This window comes from Ursus maritimus, unplaced genomic scaffold (assembly GCF_017311325.1).
Source record: "Ursus maritimus isolate PB19 unplaced genomic scaffold, ASM1731132v1 scaffold_7, whole genome shotgun sequence".
In the NCBI taxonomy this organism is placed as follows: Eukaryota; Metazoa; Chordata; class Mammalia; order Carnivora; family Ursidae; genus Ursus; species Ursus maritimus.
In genome coordinates, this window is record NW_024426885.1 from 67395584 (window position 1) to 67415041 (window position 19458).

At 49.8% G+C, this 19458-nt stretch overlaps 1 protein-coding gene across 3 annotated transcripts in view; it reads left to right on the forward strand.

Moving 5' to 3' along the window:
- The window catches only part of CAPN9 (calpain 9), a 41647-nt gene extending 23660 nt beyond the window's left edge, over positions 1 to 17987 (forward strand). For all 3 annotated transcript variants that reach the window (XM_008689538.2, XM_008689539.2, XM_040624134.1), the window contains 11 exons: positions 34 to 191; positions 360 to 568; positions 3365 to 3401; positions 4408 to 4488; positions 6437 to 6494; positions 8046 to 8110; positions 8546 to 8614; positions 8897 to 8975; positions 10697 to 10813; positions 13430 to 13494; positions 16369 to 17987. In XM_008689538.2, coding sequence (XP_008687760.2) covers positions 34 to 191; positions 360 to 568; positions 3365 to 3401; positions 4408 to 4488; positions 6437 to 6494; positions 8046 to 8110; positions 8546 to 8614; positions 8897 to 8975; positions 10697 to 10813; positions 13430 to 13494; positions 16369 to 16395 — 965 coding nt within the window. In that variant the 3' untranslated portion in view covers positions 16396 to 17987. The remainder of the gene's footprint in view (positions 1 to 33; positions 192 to 359; positions 569 to 3364; positions 3402 to 4407; positions 4489 to 6436; positions 6495 to 8045; positions 8111 to 8545; positions 8615 to 8896; positions 8976 to 10696; positions 10814 to 13429; positions 13495 to 16368) is intronic.
- Positions 17988 to 19458: the final 1471 nt, after the last annotated feature.

A 19458-nucleotide genomic window follows, 5' to 3' on the forward strand; every position in this document is an offset into this window, starting at 1 on the left:
AAGATGAAACAATTCATTTCTTTCAAATGGCAGATACCTTCTGGACCAATCCACAAATAAAATTGTCCCTGACTGAGAAAGATGAGGGGCAGGAGGACTGCACTTTCCTCGTAGCTCTGATGCAGAAAGATCGAAGGAAACTCAAGAGGTTTGGAGCCGACATGCTGACCATTGGCTACGCCATTTACCAGGTGGGTAGGAACCAAGTGGCTCTTCAGAGCCCGCCGTCTAAGTGCTGGACTCTCAGCTCCTCCTCGGTCACGTGCCCAAGACTCAATGGTCAGTCCCCCAACTCTGTCCAAATACCCAAGACCAACGGCCCTCCTTATAGAACCAAGGCCCTTACGTTCCCACTGCAGAGCCCTGGCAAAGACGAACACCTGAACAAAGACTTCTTCAGGTACCACGCTTCCCAGGCCAGAAGCAAAACCTTCATCAACCTGAGAGAAGTCTCTGACCGCTTCAAGCTGCCCCCTGGGGAGTACATTCTGATTCCCAGCACTTTTGAGCCCCATCAGGAAGCCGATTTCTGCCTGAGGATCTTTTCGGAGAAGAAAGCCATCACCCAGTGAGTAACAGGCTCAAGAATTCCTCTTTATTTAGTGGCTCAGTCCCTGGGAAGTCACAGGGGACTGTTGGGGCCATGACACTTTTCTTCCCTTCTCCACGATCCACCTGAGAAACCAGGCAGGAGGGTTTCTTTGCAAATGGGTTGCCATTTGCAAAGCAGGATATGTTTCCATTTTAGTTCTGCTCCTTCCTTCCCTCAAACAAGCCATTGAAAAGTTGCTTTTTCCAACCACTCCCAGAATCATGTTTGCCAAACCCTCTCGGGTGGAGCTCTTCATTTTCCAGACCCTATTCTCAATAAATTTCTGGAGTGGGACCTACATTTAAAAGTGCTAGACTCATTTTTGAATACAGTGAAGGTGGTGACTATTACAGGTTTCCTGAATGACCTGTTCTTTCAGCTTCAGTTTAAATAAATGTTGCCAGATTGTTTGGGGTTGGTCTCAGCCTATGGACAGCGATGCTATCAGCTAGGAATGCCCAAGAGCATTCACCTGGGTCTGTACCATGGTGGGCCCCCAGAAATATTTCCCAACCGGAGTCAACGTTGGGGCCAGACTGACCCCTGTGGATCTTTTCGTGATTGCAAATGCATCCCGAGGAACTTTGAAAAGGCAGGGTTCATTACTTACAGGTTCTGGAGAGTACACGGCAACCCTGGGGCCACACAGTGATGTCCTGAGTAGAGAGAGAGAGAGATGCACCCAGGCCTGGGATTCTGCCTTTATTGGGGTCAAGGGTGGGGGCCTAGGGTTTCGCAGGTTCACTATTGGTGAACTTCAAACATAAAAGCAGGAATTAAAGTGCTCAAAGGAAAAGCAAGCAGTGGGTCAAATGGTCTACCAGAGCTTTCTAAAAAAAAGAGGGGACTTCGTGGGTGGCCGGGCTTTGTATCTAGCTGTGTAGCAGCAGTGTGTTTATTTGAGATGGATGCCTCGACCGTCAAAAACTTAATGCCAGGCACTTACACTACAGTCAAAAATGCTAATTGTCAAGTGCTTACACTGCACAAGCCTGCCTTCCATTTTTCACACCCGACATTCTGCCCCCTCCCCTTCACAGCGCCTTAGCAAAATTATTTTGTGTTAGATATTTGTACAAAAAGTTTCCCGTTACTACCCTTTTGCTATCGGTTGCTCTGTGGCAGAGGAAAAAAAAAACAGTTCGAGATACAAGCCTTCACTTCTTTTCCCAGTAGAGACATTCTAGAGATGGCACAGAATGGCAAAGTTGGCTAATTCTGCATTGGAGCTAGATCAAGCCCCAACTAGGGACCAGCCTTAGACAACAAGATGGCGCCCGCTGTGAGTTCGTAGCCTGCGGTTCTATTTTTTGTTTGGTGGGATAGGATTGGATCAGTGGCAGGCACTGAGAATACCCCCGTTGTCCAGCCTGGTTGGGTTTTCCAAGCTGATTAGAAAAGGCGTGGTTCCTTCTCCTCAGCTAAATAGAAGCAATCAAAGATCTTTCTTTGATTTTGGAAAATTCTGCTGGAGAGTTGTTCTCCAGTCTTCTCCTGGATACTGGTACAAGCTGAGGATGATTTCCCAGGATCTATTCACACAAAAGCACCCACACGAGAGGCGTGCAGATGGGCAGCTCTGGTGGGCGGCAAGAACAAGAGAGGGGAAGCCAGGCTGTGCCTGCCCCACCCCTGTACTCCCTGACCGAGCGGGGTGCGCTCAGAGTCCTGGGCATTGGGAGATGGCTCAACATGGCAAAACTAAGTCCATACTCACGCTTGCCCCCCCATGAGGTCCTTTAATCTGCTGTGATCTGGATCGAGAGCACTGGCTCTGTAGCTCAGTGACTGAAGAACCACATGGAACCCTATTTCCATTGGCTACACTCTCAGGAGAGGATCCTAACAACAAGAATAAAAGCTCTGAAAAGCGTTGCTGTGCGTGCCCAGGGGATGAGGAAGAAAGGAGAACTAGCCTCGTTCCATCTTAATATTTGCTCACTGGTATCTCCTTTGAAGTTTTAGCAGTTTTTCTCGGGGAGTGCTTCCCGTTTCCTCTGTAAGATTAGATTCTTCCAAATGTTCTAGCATCACCCAAGGCTGAAACCTGCTCCTCCTCTTAATATCACTGCTTCCCAAACACTGTAGATTCCCCTAAATATGTGAACAGGAAAATAAACATTTCTATTATTTGTCCCCTTCTCCCCAGACGTAAGCGTGCACACACACACACAGACACACACACACACAGCCTCCCCACCCCTCCAACACCCACAGTGTTGGAGGGCAGGGATAAAGGAGGAGCTTTGGGGGGAATATGAAGTTCTGACTCAACTAGCCCTATGATCTTTCCAATTCCCCCAGAAAGAATTCATCCTTCCTAGACTGAATGACCGTGTCAAGGAACTGAATCTCCTTTGGGGATGTAGGGCTCATGGGGTGTGCATAATGAATCTGCCTCACTTGTGGGTCCTCTTGGGCTCCGCTATCCTATGTAACACTTATAAATATCCCTTGTTAAAGGGCATCCAGGAAACAGGGGATGGCAGCTGGTTCAATTTCTTTCACTTCTAGAAGTCCAGAACTTACAAGTTCTCCTTGGCTGATGGCTCAACTGCCTCCCACTTATTATCATGCTGGGCAGGGTCTGAGTGATGGGGGGAGAGAGGGAGGGCAATGCAGGGGGTCTGCGGGCCTTATGAAATGTAAACCATCGTGGAAAAAGAAGGGCTTCAGTGGCCCAGAAACTTCCACTACCTCTGGGCCCGTGAGTGCTGCAGACCCTAGAGAGGAAGTTAATCCACAAGTGAGCCAGCGTGTTTCTGCCCCCAGGGACATGGATGGAGACGTGGACATTGACCTTCCGGAGGTGAGCCCTCACATTTTACTCTGGAGGGTGGGATTCAGTGACTGTCCCCAGAGCTTCCTTCACTCACAGTGTCATTCAGAACTTTGAAGTTCTGGGAATGGTTCATCTGCGATCCGGTGAGTACCTTGATCCCAACCGCGTGGAGGACAAGCCTTGCACCTTCTAGTTTCTCATGTCTCACCGGGCGTGGGAACGACGTAGGTGTTCTGAAGAAAACTCTGTTTGGAGCGATGTTTCTCTGTGCTACCAACTCTCCCTGTTCCCTGAGAGGCGGCTGCTGCCACCGAAAGGGATGGGGTGTCTTTAAAATGCTTTCAGTTTAAGAAAAATAATCAAGAAGAAAATGAGAGTGGCTGGTAGATTCTCTGACAGTGGACTTGGAGGAACACGTGACTTCCTCCCTACAATATGTGTGTTGGGCGGGGGCAGCGGCGGCTGTAAGTCTTTGAAGAGGTGCTGAGGCGAAACTGGCACAGTCTGACACTTCCAAAGTCAGCACTGATCTGCACAAATCAAAACTAAAACACCCAACGCATTTGCCGAGCTCTTTCCGTACGCTAGACCCAGGGCTGCCTGTGAGAGACAGACTCCTGCCCTCAAAGATTTCACCAGCTGTCGAGACAGATGGCTCAGCAAGTAATTACAGCTGAGAGTGATGGGGGGCAGATAGAGGAAGTGCAGGGAGCCGTGACCACCTTGGCTGGGACCCCAACTCGGTCAGGACTCCGCCCTCCCTTAGCGCTCTTATCTGCAGAAATCCCCCTGATTCGTCCCTCGGAGTCTCCCTCTAAAGAGCCTTCACAAGGAATCCAACAGCCATTCCTAACGCTCCAGGCAGTTCCCCCGCCCCCGCCCCGGGCCCTCCTCACAGCAGTGAGGTCCCAGCCTCTCCCACAGGACCAGACCATCTGCAGTGCACGCCTCTTTTTTCGTGTTATTTCTTTGGGATAGCAAACGCCAAGTGGCGTCTGTGGATCCAATGCAAGTCCCTCTGGTTGCTTTGTAGCCTCTGAAGCCGACTCCAGCTGGCCAGGAGACAGAGGAGGAGCCGCAGTTCCGCGCCCTGTTTGAACAAGTTGCCGGTGAGGTAGGGCTGGCCGCGCTGCCTTGGCCTTGACCCCCTGCAGTGCTGAGGGGCCTGGTTTCCTCCACTGCCCAGGGATGATGTAAGGTGTTTGTCAGCAGCCCTTCCCGGAGGCCTGGTGGAGCTACAGCCAACACGAGGCCAGGCCTGGTCATTAGGGAGGCTCTAAAGACCACCTCCCGCACCGTGCCCCTCACAAGGGTCTGCCACCATTGATGGGGCAATGGCCCCCAAAGGAGCTCAGCCCGGCCCAGGGGCTTTCTGTGGAAGGCTAGAGGAAGCTTTGAAGAGGTGGCTCATTGCACTCTACCCACAAAGCGCTGCCTTTAGAATGTTCTCTTTGCTCTGGTAGAAGGTGGTATTGTTCGGGGATGTCCTCACGAAATTGCAAACGTGATTTTTGTCCGGTAACATCAGCGGTATGGCTTTGTTTGGCAGTTCTGGCCACGGCCAGACACTGGGGAAGGAGAGGATCTGTCCCTCACCTCCCGCTCTCCGACCCCTACTCCATTCTTGCCCCTTCTGTTGTCAGGTTGTCTGTTGGGGGCCCTGGCCACTCTTGGGGGCCCTGGGTATCTCTCACCCCAGGTTCCATTCTCCTAGAAACTACCCCACCTGTGCTCCCTCGTAGCCATAAATAAAATTAGCCTGATTGACCATTTCATGGCAGGAGCTAATGACTACATTCACTTCCTTCCCCTGCCAGGTCTCCTAAATCATAAAAGAGGTGTGTTTCGGGGTGGGGAGCCCTGATGGTGGGATTTCAGGCAGTGTAAGAAACGGGGGCAGGGAGACTTGGGGACAGCAGTCTGGGTGGAGAAAAATGGGGACTCGTGTGGCTTTGTGTAAGCCACAGCAGGCAAAGTGGCCATCTGCTCTTCCCAGGACCACTGGCAGCCCCGGGCAGGACAGAGTGGGGCCGGGTGGGACAGGAGCCGTAAACGTCCAGCTTTGGGTGCTGGCTGGAGGATGCGCCTGGGTGAGCTCCTCCTCACGGCTGAGGAGGGACAGAAGTTGCCAGAAATGGAGACCCGGGTTTGGAAGGGAAGCGATAGAATGTTGCGGGAGATTCTTTCCAACTTTATTAACAACCAAAAAGCACCTGTAGAATCAGCTAGCTGGTTCCAGTTCTGCTCTCTTGGGAGGGGCCCATGACTCGGCCGTGTGGCTCCTCATCTCTGGCCTCCTCTGTCCTGGGCTGCATCAGTGATTGTCCTCTAGGGCTGAACACCCCAAACCCCATCCCCCAGGCCTCGGAAGCTCGGGGTGGAACCTGGGCAGGCGCATACGGAAATAACTTCACAGGCGACTGCTTTGCACCCCTAGCCCAAAACCCTGGACCAGAGTTCTGAGTCCGTGCTACTCAAACAGTCACGCACCTAACACTCACCGGAGCAGCCTGGCACAATGCAGATTTCCTCGCCAGGAGCTCTGCAGCAGGGCCTGAAACTCCACAGTTCTGACGAGCTTCTAGGGCGTGAATGCTGAGATCTCGTGGACTTGGTGGACGCCCGAGATCAGTGGTTCTGAATTCACCCTAGAGGTTTTGAAAATAATCCATGGGACATCCTCCCAGTCTTCCGATTGAAATGGTCCCTGGAGTGAGCCCCCAGCACGGGCATTTTTACTACCCTCTGGGCAGCTCTGCTGTGCAGGGACTTGGAGACCCAGACATGAAGGTCCTCCAACAGAGGTGCCACGAGGGGAGCTTTAGCTCAGGGGGTGGGGATGCTCGCCTCTCCCGGCCCAGTTTGTCCATCCTTTCTGGGCTGGGTGCACGAGTCCCCCAGAAGTTCAGTGGGCTGCAGTCATGGGACACGGGCATATGGGCCCGCAGCAGGGTCCCTGAGGGCCGGGCTTGTCACTTGAGCCAAATCCAGCTCAGAACTGGAAGCAAGTAGCAAAGAGGGCACTAAGGGCCAATGAAAAACAATCGTCTTTCCTTCCACAGGACATGGAGGTGACAGCGGAGGAACTAGAATATGTTTTAAATGCCGTGCTGTCAAAGAGTAAGTGTCAACCCCGCCCCCCCATCAGGGAGCCCAGGGCTCCTTTGGAGGGGACGTGTGACCTGTGACTTTGCTGCCCAGCTCTCCTCCAGCTCCCCCGGGCTCCCTGCTCTCCAGGGCTGACTTTAGGTAGACTTTCAAAATAGCTTCTGTTGCTTATTTCCTGATTACAGAAATGATGCCAGCTATGGTAGAAAATGCCATAAAAATGCAAAAAAGCCTAAAGACAAAGACAAAAACCACCACTCTAACCACTCTTAAGATACACGTGTGTGTCTTCACGTGTGTGTGTGTGTAGCATGTGTCGTCGGTGCGTGTCTCTCAGTGTGTGTGTATACGTGCACACACTAATTGTCATTAAATTATGGATACAATTTTGTTAATGTAACAGCTTTGAGATATAATTCACATACTGTACAATTCACCCACCATGCTTTCAGTGTGTTTGTAACATTGTGCAATCATCACCACAACCAATTTTAGAACCTTCCATCACTCCAAAAACTGTACCCAGTAGCAGTCACTCCCCCCCTCCCCCAGCCCCTGAAACCACTGATCTACTTCCTGTCTCCATAGAATTACCTATTCTGGACGTTTCAGATAAAAAAAAATCAGTTGGGGCGCCTGAGTGGCTCAGTCAGTTACGCATCTGCCTTCAGCTCAAGTCATGATCCCAGGACCCTGGGATTGAGCCCCGCGTCAGTCTGCCTGCTCACTGGGAGCCTGCTTCTCCCTCTCCTCCCTCTTGTGCTCTCTTTCCACTGGCTTCTTTCGCTTAGCATAATGTCTTCAAGAATTACCCACATTGTAGTATTTGCCAGGACTTCTTCACTCCTTTTCGTGGCTGGATAACATTTCATTGAAGGAGTATGCTGGGTTTTCTTTCTCCATTCCTCACGATGGACACGTGGGTCGTTGCCACTCTCTGGCTGTTATGAATAATGTTGCTGTGAACGTTCGTGGACGAGTCATTTGTGTGGACCCTTCTCTTGGGTATCACCTCAGCCAGTTGCTGCCTTACATGGTAACTCTGTACTTCCTATTTTGAGGAAACGCCCAGCTGTTTTCCAAAGTGACTGTTTGACGAGCGGCATCCGAGTATTCAGATTTCTTCAATAATTTCAAATCCCGCCTTTTAAACTAACTTTTTATGAGCATTTCCCCCAGGTCATTAAATGTGCTTCAAAAACATGGTTCTTAAGGACCGTGTAACAATCCATCCTGTGCACATAACCTTTTCTGCTCCTATCCTCCCGTCGGTCATTTCTGTCCTTTCTACATTTTTGCCATTATAAACAACCCAATGATAAAGATCTGAATTTGTCATTCTTTGCTTGGGATTCTTAAAACCAGGATAAATGAATGGAAAGATATTCCCGTCTTTTATATCGTGCAGCTTTTCCTGCCCAGAGTCCATGTCCGTCTCTACTCTCACCAGCGGTCTGAGAACGAGTTCGTCTCCCCCTCAGCAGCCCCGGATCCGACCGCAACAGCAGGGAATAGGTTTATCTTATCACATGTCCAGTGACTCTGTGTCATGTGTGATTTCAGAAAAGGACCTCCAATTCAAGAAGCTAAGCCTGATTTCCTGTAAAAACATCATTTCTCTAATGGATGTATCCTTCCAAGTCCGTGGGCAGAAATGGCTGTGTTTTGCTGTCGTGCAGACCCTCCTAGAATGGGGCCCCTTCACCAGTAGGATAGTCTTCTTCTCGGAGCACATCCCACGACGGGGCAGCCCCTTGAACTAGAACGGAATCAAGAGGCGTAGACCTTTTGAAGGGACCTGGGGGTCTTCTTGCCACTTCGGGGACCCAGCTAAGGGAATAAAATGTGTTTTTGTGATGTGCTTTCTCGAACCAGCTGGTGCTCACCCCTGCCATGTCCTGTCTTCAGGGATGCGTGGCTTGATAATTAGCCACCTCCCTAGGAGCCCCGACTCCGGGTCACCGGTCCCCCAGGCCGGCCGGTTGCCCCTCCATCCCTGAAGTCCCGCGAGGCACCCTGGGTTGAAACCCGTCTTCCTTCCTTCCTTAATGTGCTCGGCACAGACCAGTGGCAATGGGAAGCTAGAGTTCGGGGAGTTCAAAGCATTCTGGGACAAGCTGAAGACGTGGACAGTATGTGACCCCGCCGGCCATGGCCTCTGGGGACCGCACCAGCCTGGAGCAGGAGGGGGTTTTCAGTGGCCAAGGGAAAGGGCCGAGGGGGGGGAACCGTGACGGGATCCCCCAGTTCTGGTCTCACGCGAACAGAAGCACCGCAGGGCTCGGCGCCTGCAGAAAGAGGGAAGCAGAAGGTGGAGGAGCCGCTCCTCCTGGGCAGGCTGTGATGTACTTACTGCCAAGGGCGGCCCTCGGGTGCCCTCCCTCTGCTTCTCAGTGCCTCTGTCCTCCCCACAGAACCTTTTCCTTCAGTTCGATGCTGACAAGTCGGGCACCATGTCCTCCTACGAGCTGCGGACCGTCCTGAAAGCTGCAGGTAAAGCAGAGCCTGGAAGGTCAGGCGTGGGCTGCGCATGGCCAGGGACTGTTTGTGGACGGCCCCTTGCTTCTCGTGCCCTAGAGTTGGCCGGTCTTGCGCCGAGTTCATGCTTCTTGAGGGCCCAGCCCGGTGAATGCCAGAGCCAGGCCTCGGGCTCAGGACTCGCTCAGGGCCCGTGTTTTAAACCACCGTGTGATATTGGCAGGAATCTTTAAAATGGATCCAGTAAGGGTGACCTTAGCCTGACCTCCTCCCCAACCTCTGGCCACGTTTTCTGCCCTGGCCTGACCCTTCGGTGGTAAGCCGCAGTGCCTCCAAACGTCTAATTGCTGCTTTCGGATGGTGATGATCACGGATGAGGCAGGGCGTGCCCAAGCCCATGATTCAGGGTCACGGGGGAGCTCATGGGGCTCCTCTGCCACCAGCAGCCCCGTCCCTGGCTTTGCCCCCAGCAGACGGAATCCCAACCAGATAGTGCAGTCACACTTCATATCAGCTCTGTACATGGAGGGTGGGAGCCGGGTGGTGTCCCTCACCCTCTGGCCATCACCACCACGGCAGCCCTAGTCTCTGGGGCCCGGCCCTCCTTTGCTCGCAGCCATGGTTCTGAGGCCACGGCAGCCCCCAGCCCCTGCCAAGTTCCAAGCACGCCTCACAGATGTGCGCCCTGGGCCCTGCCAGAGCTTAGAATCAGGCTGCCTCCCAGGTGAGCCAAACATCTGGAAGCACTGTCAGCTTCACGGTCTGATTAAGGGACAGAATGTCCAAAATCGGGAATGTCTTGGGTCCTATGTAAGGGAGGAAAAACAACAAGGTTAGTTATATGGTGGAAAATACCATGGATGAGGAGGGCCTGATTTTCTTAGGGGCTGGTGACCCTGTTTCTAGGGGAGGAGGGCAGAGCAGCGAGGAGGGGTGTGACCGAGTCTTTCCGAGCCTGACGTGGGGGGCAGGAGGGTGCCCCCGCTCTCCCCTCCTCCAGCCCCATGAAGAGCAGATGCTAGGATCTGGGGCGTTGCCAGCAACCGACCCTGCTGGCTGGCTCCAGAAACTGCTCTCGGTGTCCGACTGGCCTCCTCTGTCCAGGATTGGGGCTGAGGAGCAGAGAAGACCCCGGTAGACGGCTAAGCAGTACATTGAACACTCCGTGGAAAGTGAGTGTAGACTGAAGTCAAGGGGGGCGATTGCCTAGGGTGTAGGTTAGACACTGAAGCATTAATGCTGGATCTGAAGTGACTTTACCTATCTAAAGCCCTCATTCAACCAATAAGGACAGGAATCCTGGAGAAACTAAGAAACCGCCCCTGGCTCGGCCTGGGTGTGTGAACGAGCCCCTGCCCCGGCGGCACTCTGGGGGCAGCAGCATCTCTTCTAGAAACATGATTTCTACAGCCCTCCACACCTTTGGGTTAAAGTGCTCTCCAGGAAGGGAGGCGGGGTAGGGAGGGTGGGAGAGGGGCTCAGACACTGTCCAGTGCAAAGTTCCCCCAAGTGAGGCTTCCTGAGAAGTCAGCAAGATACAAGGGGCAAGTGCATGTCAAAACCAAGAGCGTGACCTCCCGAGTCCACCAGCGCCTGAGGGAGATGGCACGCTGTCACGCCGCGCCCACGCTGAGCACAGGGAGCCCGCTGCTGACAGAGCACTGACTGGGGGCGCCCCAAGGCACGCCCCATGGGGCCCCGCCAGGACGGGCCGTGTCTCCTCCCCTCCCCCGCAGGCTTCCAGCTGAGCCATCACCTCCTGCAGCTGGTGGTCCTCCGGTACGCGGACGAGGGGCTGCAGCTGGGCTTCGATGACTTCCTCAACTGCCTGGTCCGGCTGGAGAACGCGAGCCGTGAGTGGCTGGCGGGGCTGCGCCCCCTGGGCCCCAGGGGGTGGGGGCGTCCCTGTGTCCCCCGTTCCTTTCCAGGAGTGGGTGACAGACAGACAGTGACAAATCCTGGGATGACAGGCTCTGTCGTGTGATCGCTGTGCATGGTCGGCTGAGGGGTGGGGGGCGTGGGAGTCTTCTCTGCAGCGCCGTCCTTAAGAATCTTCTCGTTCACGGCCTCTGCGTTAGGGCCACTCAGCTTGCTAAGAGTCATTCTCCACGGGTACCCCTGCAGTGTCCTTGAGGGAGGATGGGATGGGGGGGCTCCCAACTCCCACCTGAGGGAAGGTCCAATCTGGGGTCAAATCCATGCATAGAAGCAGAGGAGTCTCTCTCTTCCTCTCTTCCTCTTCTTCTCCTTCCCCCTCCGTCCCCCTCCCTCCACCCTACCTTTGTGCTTTGTAAGCCCTAGATGCTGACCAGATTTTCCCAAACAAGGTGTGTTACCCCAAGAAAAGAGAGAGATTATGTGTAGGGGGTCCTTAGAATTTACAGTTTGTTGTCACACTGTCACTAAGTTGAAGCTGACGGAAGAGCATCCAGGGGCCTGGAACCCAGCACCGGGGTGGCGGCCATGGCTGGGGCGGGGGAGCGAAATGTGTCAGTGCCCAGGGCCCTGCTCCCCTGAAGAGGCCCGTGCTTGGTTTCACAGTTAGGTGTCACCATCTTGAATCATCATTTTTTAGCAAGGGGTCCCACATTCCCTGTTTGCACTGGGCCCCATGAATCACGGACCCGTCCTGCTTGGCATTTTCTAAAGGGTGTGTGCTAGGTGACCTCAAAACACCCGCTAAAGCAAAGCAGGGTCTGTGCTGCTCGGGTCTACCGTGCCAGAGCCCCCTCTGCTTCTTTTATGACACTTAGAACACACATGATTACCGGTTGAGGCCTGTCCCCACCAGCCTGTCTCCCACGGGGAGAGCCGCACTTGTGGACAAGTAAGGCGCATGTGTGGGCTGATCGTGATGATTTGAGAAGCAGGTGCTGAAGGGCCTTGCACACCAAGCCAGGAGCCTGGGCGTTCTCTGCGTAGTTACCACTGGCTAGTAAGAGGTGCATTTTAGAGGCCCCCCTGAAAGGTAGTCACTAGACCTAAAAGGAATGAAATTTGGTAGCTTCTCTTCTCTCAGCTGCCCCTGTTCTTTCCAAATCCCCTCAGCCCGATCCTTCCTGACAGGGGGTTCCCAGCTTGTTCTTACTAAATCAAGGAATATTAGGGAGAAGGCACTTTAGACTTCACACCGTCCTACTCTGGGATCCTCTCGTTAGATCCACCACCTGGAGAACTTTTTAGAATACCAAAGCTACGGCTTTACCCCAGGTTTATTTAAACTTGTTATTCTCGAAAATTTTAATCATACACTGGGTATAAAGAATAACAATCAGTCCCCATCGGCCCCACACCAGTGTTCCCAAACTTGGCCACACATTACAACCCCTCCAGGAGCTTTAAAAAATTTCTATGACCTGGGGGTGGGGGATGGGCAAAATAGGGGAAGGGGATTCAAAGGAAAACATGTTTTGTGATGACCGGGCTGCACAGGAGGCCAATTGATTAGAATCAAGGGGGTGGCACGCAGCATCTCTGTTTATAAAAATCCCCCAGATGGTTCCGGCGCCTTGCACCAGCTTTAGCAATGATCGTCCTGCTGACCTCTCGTGTGTTCTTCTAACGTATACTTTCTTCAAATCATTTGATAACAGAGCTCAGAAATTCAGTCCTTTCCTCTGTAAATATTTCTAACAGGCAGGCTTGTTTTCAGCACAGCCCTCGTGCCGTCTGTACCCCAACACACTTCTCAGTAAGCCCTCACCGTCACGTAAGACCTGGCCGGTGCTGAACTTCCCCAGGCCGTCTTTCCACGTGTGCTCGCTTGTCTCAGGATCTGCTCGCTGCACTTGGCTGTTGGGTTCTGTCTCTTTTGTTCTAGGACAGCCCCCTCCCCCTTTCTGTTGTATTTTTGAAGCTCCTGGGAGACTCGTAGGGGAAGCCAGACTTGACTGGCTTGACCACATTGACTAAATGGGGAGCCCGAGGCCCAGAGAGGAAAGCAGGTTTCAGGTTATTCAGTGTGTTAGCTGCGGAGTCCAGCTCAGCCAGCTCCCCGTCCTCCCCCTGCTCCTCCTATGTGTGGGGGCACCTACAGTGCTCACCTTCTCATTAGGGACTCGTAGAGATTGAATGGCTTCCAAGACTCATGCAAAACTTCACGTACGCGTGCTTTTTCTCTGGGGAGAAGGCCCGTGGAGCTACAGAGCCCCAAAAAGTTAGCATAGGGGAGATGTTTGGGGTCCAGGACTGGCCAGCTGACTGGCATATGGTAGAGGACAGCACGTGCCACCCAATGCCAAGGCCACCAGCTGTGCCATCCCAGGAATTCAGGAGCCTCCACCATGCAACAGAAATCCCCGTGTAGTCAGCCTGAGTCTGGCCGGCCATTCTAGAAGATCCCTCCTTACCACCAGATGGAGCAGCTCCTCCACGGGAGGCCCTGCAGGCTCCGAAGTCCCTGGGAAAGAAAGAAATCTGTTGAAGGAACTGTTCCCACAATGATGCATTTCTCGTGTCTCTCCTATCAGGGGTGTTCCAGGCTCTCAGTACGAAGAACGAGGACAAGGAGTTCATTCATCTCAACATAAACGAGGTATGATCCAGCCAGGGCTAGGCGGAGCCCCCGCTCTACAAACGTTTGCCGAATGCACGCGAAGTTTGCACGTAGCCATGGGGGTAATAACCACAATGAACTGCTGATATTTTTTAGATACCAGTCAGTTAGCTGTCAGTGCAATCATACAATAGTCCTGTGAGCTAAGGATTAACAGAAGCCCCATTTGGCAGAAGTGGAAACTGAGGCACATAGTGATTAATCGTCTGAAACAGAGTGAGCAAGCAAACCCTGCCTTCTTCTTCTCTTCCTTCTGCCATATGGGTTCCTCAGCCTGCCGGCCTTCTAGCTTCCGATTTGTTCGCTCCCCTTGCTCATGTTGTCCTGTGGGTCTCATGATTCTTGGGGGGGGGTGCACACACACACGTGCGTGCGTGTATGCACACATAGGCACACACCTCAAAAACCCTGAGAAAGACACAACTTTTGCCAGTTACAGGGCTAACCACAGCAAAAGTATGGGGGGAAGAGCATGGATCAGAGTTTTAGAGGCTTGGAGAAGGAGTCCCAGGTGTGGACCATCCCTCCCGGCTGCCCAGGGTGTGGTCCGCAGACCGGCGGCATGCACATCACCAAGGAGAGTTGTTGGAAATGCAGAGTTCCACATGGTGATTACAGCCCACAAGACTATTATAACCTTCAGAGTTGCTAAGAGATTACATCTTAATTATTCTCACCACAAAAAAAAGAAATGATAATCATGAGACCTGCAAGAGGTGTTAGCTAGTCACAGAGCAATATATAAATGTATCAAGTCAACACATTATACGCTTTATACTTACAGTGTTATATGTCAGTTATATGTCAATAAAATCAGTACAATAAAAAATCACACAAACAAACAAGAGATGCAAAGTACCAAGCCCCACCCTAGACCTGCTGAATCAGATCTTGTTTCAGGAGGATCCCCAATGATTCCTACACATACAGAAGTTTGAGAATGCTGGTTAGACATTCTCCTGCCCAAAGGCAGGGAGGAAAATATGGAATGCTTCCCTTCACTGGCTCCCGTGATTTCTATTGCCCATTTTTCCCTTTTCACTCCCCATGTCTTCCTGTCCAGCTCTGCTTTCCCTGAACCTACCAGTAGCAAAGCTGGCAGCCCGTGTCTCTTTCCCATCTCTGAGCTCTTTTCCCTCCCCACCCTCTTCCACATTCACACCAAAAATAATAGCTCATTTCCAAATTCAGTAGGAACTTTGGATTTGGGCTCCACTTTATTGACTATCAAGATAAAGAGGTTGATGACAGTGTGTATTAGATGGGACTGAAACTCCCCCCCCCATTCTTTGATTTTAGTCAATTCGGTTGCTCTGTGCCTCAGTTTCCCCATCTGCAGAGAGATCAAGGCCTTAATCTTACACCAAATTTTGGTTTCTAAAACTATCATATAATTTGGCCATTTATTATGTCGGCTCATCACCAATGTTCTCATGTGTGTATCACAGATCCCTGGATACACTGTAATTTCCCTGAGGACAGACACTGGGCATTTTCCTTTTCTAGTATTCTCTCTAAACTTCAATGCACACAACACACTCAATGAATATAACTCCTCTGACCAATAACTGTATAAAACACTGGAGGGATTCCAAAGAAAGATGTGCATACTCAAACTGGGCCCTTATGAATACAAGAGGGACCCCCTAGACCCAGATTTCTCGATTTCATCAAGATTTGGCCACTATTAAGCATGAAGAAAGGATAGTGGCAGCCTATTCAGAGTGCAGGGGGAGAGTGGGCAGGCTTGGTACTCAACACCCTCTAGCCAAAGTCTTCAGAGTACTAGAAGCATGGAGGAAGCGTTCCATTGCCTCAGAGTCAAGGTGTCACTTCCAAACCAAGTGTCCACAGGTGTGGGGGCTGAAAGAGCTCTCTATCCTGTCCGCCTCCCCTCAACAGATCCAAGTCATCTGGTGGAAGCTCCTGCCCCCACCCACGTTGTCCATTTCCAAGACAATAGGACAAATCTTTGAGTCTTCTCTCTCCCTTCAAGCCGGCCATCCTCAAATCACCTGTGGAGATTTTAAAATCCTAATGGCCTGGCCATGACCCAGACCAATTAAGTCCAAATCTCTCTGGGTGGGACCCAAGCAGTGATATTGTAAAAAAATTCCCCCATGAGTCCAGTATGCAGTGAAGTTCAAGAGCCCCCTCCCATCCACCTAGGTAACAATCGGATCCTTGCCCCACCTACCATTACTCTGCTAAAAGAGCCTGTGTGTCTTCCTTCACCCAGCTGTCTTCCCTGACCATGGCCTTGGCCTACGCTGTGTCCAGGAAGTAGGGCAGAGAGGAGAGAAGAAACCATCCCACATAATCGTGTTCCCCCATGACCATGCTGTGATAAGAAAGCTGGGGGCAGGGGGAGGAAGAGGCAGGATGGCCTCAGGATAGAGAAGGAACTGCATGTAACTTCTCCACCAGTTCACTTGTAAAGAGCCCTGGATGCTAAGTCTGCAGCCTCTTCCTGAAGGACCAGTTCTGTCCTCACTCTCAGGAGACTCCTCATCAAAGAGGAAAAGGCACTTCATATTGTCCTGCCCAAGGTGCCTCAGGAAGGCTCTCTTCTCTGCTGGGGAGAAAGCACATCTCTCTCTCTCTCTCTCTCTCTCTCATTCTGTCTCTCTCACCATCTGCACTTGACTTGAGATAACTCAGAAACATCTCAGGACCTCTGGAAAACTGAAAGTGCTGGGAATTCATTTTTTAAAAATATATTTCTTGTTGAAGCAGAAGTCCATATTCACAGGCAAATCGGATGGCAGAACTGCTATGACATAAACAAACCAGGGCTGGTAGGGGAGTTGAGGGGTAACCAACTCTTCTCTCGCTCTGTCTTTTTGTTCCCAGTTCATCAACTTGACAATGAACATCTGAGGCTTCCCTGACAAGGATGCAGTCTGTCCAGCTGAGTCTTGACTTTTGGACCGTGAAAGTTTCTTGGTGTAGAACTCTCCTCCCATTATCCAGCCTTCTCCTCCCTCCTGCTGCCCCACCATCCTGATCTTGGAAGAATGAAGTGGACTCAGCTATGATCTCTGATTTTATGCTACTTTGTACAATCACTGCACTAAGAGGGGCTGATGCCACCACCTGTGCCCTAACCCTCAGGTTCAGGCATTGTTAGCAATTTCTTTCCCACCTTCCCCACCTCTTCCCAGTACTAATTTTCCAGTGTAACTCAGTGCACAGAGCCCTGACTTCAGTGGACTGTCAATCATTATACTCAAACATCCTATACAGGACAATGTTTTTATATATGTATTGGGGCCTGAGATGAGAACGGAAAGGTGTGATGTCATAATTAAGCATTTTCTTCATCCTAGGTGTGTTTCCTTGTTGGGGGCAAACCTTGGGGAATTCTGGATGCTTACTTGTAAGAATGGAACAACATGAAAATCCCTATTTCCTCCTCCAAGAGGTGGTAACTAAGACAGTCTCTGTCCAGTGCAGACATCCTTTGTGTCTAAAGCTTTGGGTCAGAAGGCCAGGTGCAATGTTATTTCTTCTCAGTAGTCCAGATTCAGGTCAGACTGGATTGCATTTATTTCTACCTTGATGGGGAAGAACAGAGTAGACCAGGCTTGTTTTAGCTCCCCGACTCTGAATAGGAAAATCCCACCAAATTGTAATAATGGGAAATAACATGATATTGCCTCAGTAAATGCTAGGTCTCACTTTCTTATTTATATACTTGTGGCAGGTGAGGTGGAATGGAGGGGTGTGCAGAGAGAGAAGGGGGACAATGGTTGGGATGAAGATCAGGTGAGAAGTGAAGCTTCAACAGATTCCTGTCTCCTGGCTAAAGATGCCAGGGCAACATGGTCTCCTCTCCCTTCCCAACACTTCCCTGAGCTCACCTAGCAATGGAAGCAGGATAGGAGCATCGTGCAATAACAATGTTTTCTAGTTTCTGTATTTGATATTTGATATCTTGAGGCCTTGCTGACCCTGGAGGGGTTGCCCTTCCCAGCGCTAGTCAATTCCAAGAGATAGCAAACAACTTGCCTATAAGTGTGCCTTTCGTATACAAGCCAACCAATCCAGAGCCCACACCCCAACCACCTCCTCTATGGGACTTTCACACTCCAGGCCACAATCCACCTGCCCTAACCACCACAGGGCCAGGTTTCACACAACTAGGGACACTTCCATGCCCCAGAGCCTGCTGAAATTATTCAAACTAGCCAATCCTCAGATTGCTTACCCTGCTTCACCCATTCCTTCCCATGGAAACCGCAATAAAGACCTTGCCCACACTTTCCCCTTGCTCCTTCTGCTTCCTGACCAACCCTGGTGCCTCTCTGTATGGCATGGCATGCCCCTCCTTCTGGGATTGGTGAATATAATAAGTTACCTTTTCAATAGCAATTGTCTCCTGATCTGTTGGTCTCACTGGATAATAACTTGAATTTGCAAGAAATGAACAGCACTACAAATGGTATCTGTGGGTAAATATAAAAGACTATAAATGATTTTTCTCTTTTCTTCTAATTTTGTTAAAAGACATAAGATTATATAAAGCAATAATTATAAAACTGTGTTCTTAGGTTTGTAACATATGTAGAGATATATAATAATAATAGCACAAAGGAAAGGGAAGATATTGAGATATATTGAAGCAATATTGCTATATTTTACTGAAATTGAGCAAGTATTAATCTGAAGTAGATGATATAAATTAATTTGCATATTGTAATCTGTAAAGCAACCTCTAAGAAAATAACAAAAATGTAGTAAAGCAACAGAGGAATCCAAAATGGTATACCTAGAAAGAATTGTTTAGCACAAAAGCAGTAAAGGGGGAATACATTTTCAAAATGAGACACAGAAAACAAAATGGTAGACCTCAATCTAAGCACATCAATAATTATATTAAATATAAATGGATAAACACTATAATCAAAAGGCAGTGATTATCAGAATGGATTTAAAAAGCATGATTCAATGGCTACAGTCTACACGAGACACTTCACACAAAAAGACAAAAATAGGTTGGAAGTAAAATGATGAAAAGGGCATACCGTGCCAATAGCAGCAATAAGTGAGCCAGATTTACCTTCCAGATAAAAAATATTATTAAAGACAAGAAAGGTAATTACATGAAGATAAAGGGAAAATACATTAGGAACATATAACAATTATAAATGTAATACTGTCTAATAGTAGAGCCTCAAAATTTATGAAGCAAAAATGCATAGAATTGAAAGAAATAGTTGAACAATTAGCTCAATACCTCACTTCAGTAACTGATAGAGCAAATAATAGAAAATCAGCAAAGATGCAGAAGACTTGAATGACACTTGTCAACCAAATAGACATTTTTAGAGAACTCTACTTAAAATAAATACACATTTTTTTCAAAAGCAGATAGAATGTTCTCCAGGTTATATCATATACCAGGCCACAAAACAAATTTCAATATATTTAAAAATGATTTACATCATTCAGAGTATGTTCTCCAGCCACAAGGGAATTGAATTAGAAATCACAGACAGAAATTTGGGAAATCTCAGTTTTTATAAATTAAACACATTTAGAAATAATCCATGAGTCAAAGAAAAATCACAATGGAAATGAGAAACAGTTTAAGCTGAATTAAACAAGGATACAACGTTATCAAAATGGGATATGACTAAATTAGGACTTGGGAAGGCAGAAAGTTCTCACATCAATTCAAGCTTCCATCTTAAAAAAACACGAGAGACCAAAAAACAAGAGAGAGAAAGAGGTAAATTAAATCCAGAGAAAGCAATAAGAAAGAAATAAAGATCAGAGCATAAATTAATGAACTAGAAAGCTGAAAAATAGAGAAACTCAAAGAAATAAAAAATCGGTTCTTAGAAAAGATCAACAATAAAAAGAAAAGGTTCAACGATATTGATACACTTTTAGCTAAACTGACCAAGAAAAAAGACACATATTAACAAAATCAGAAGT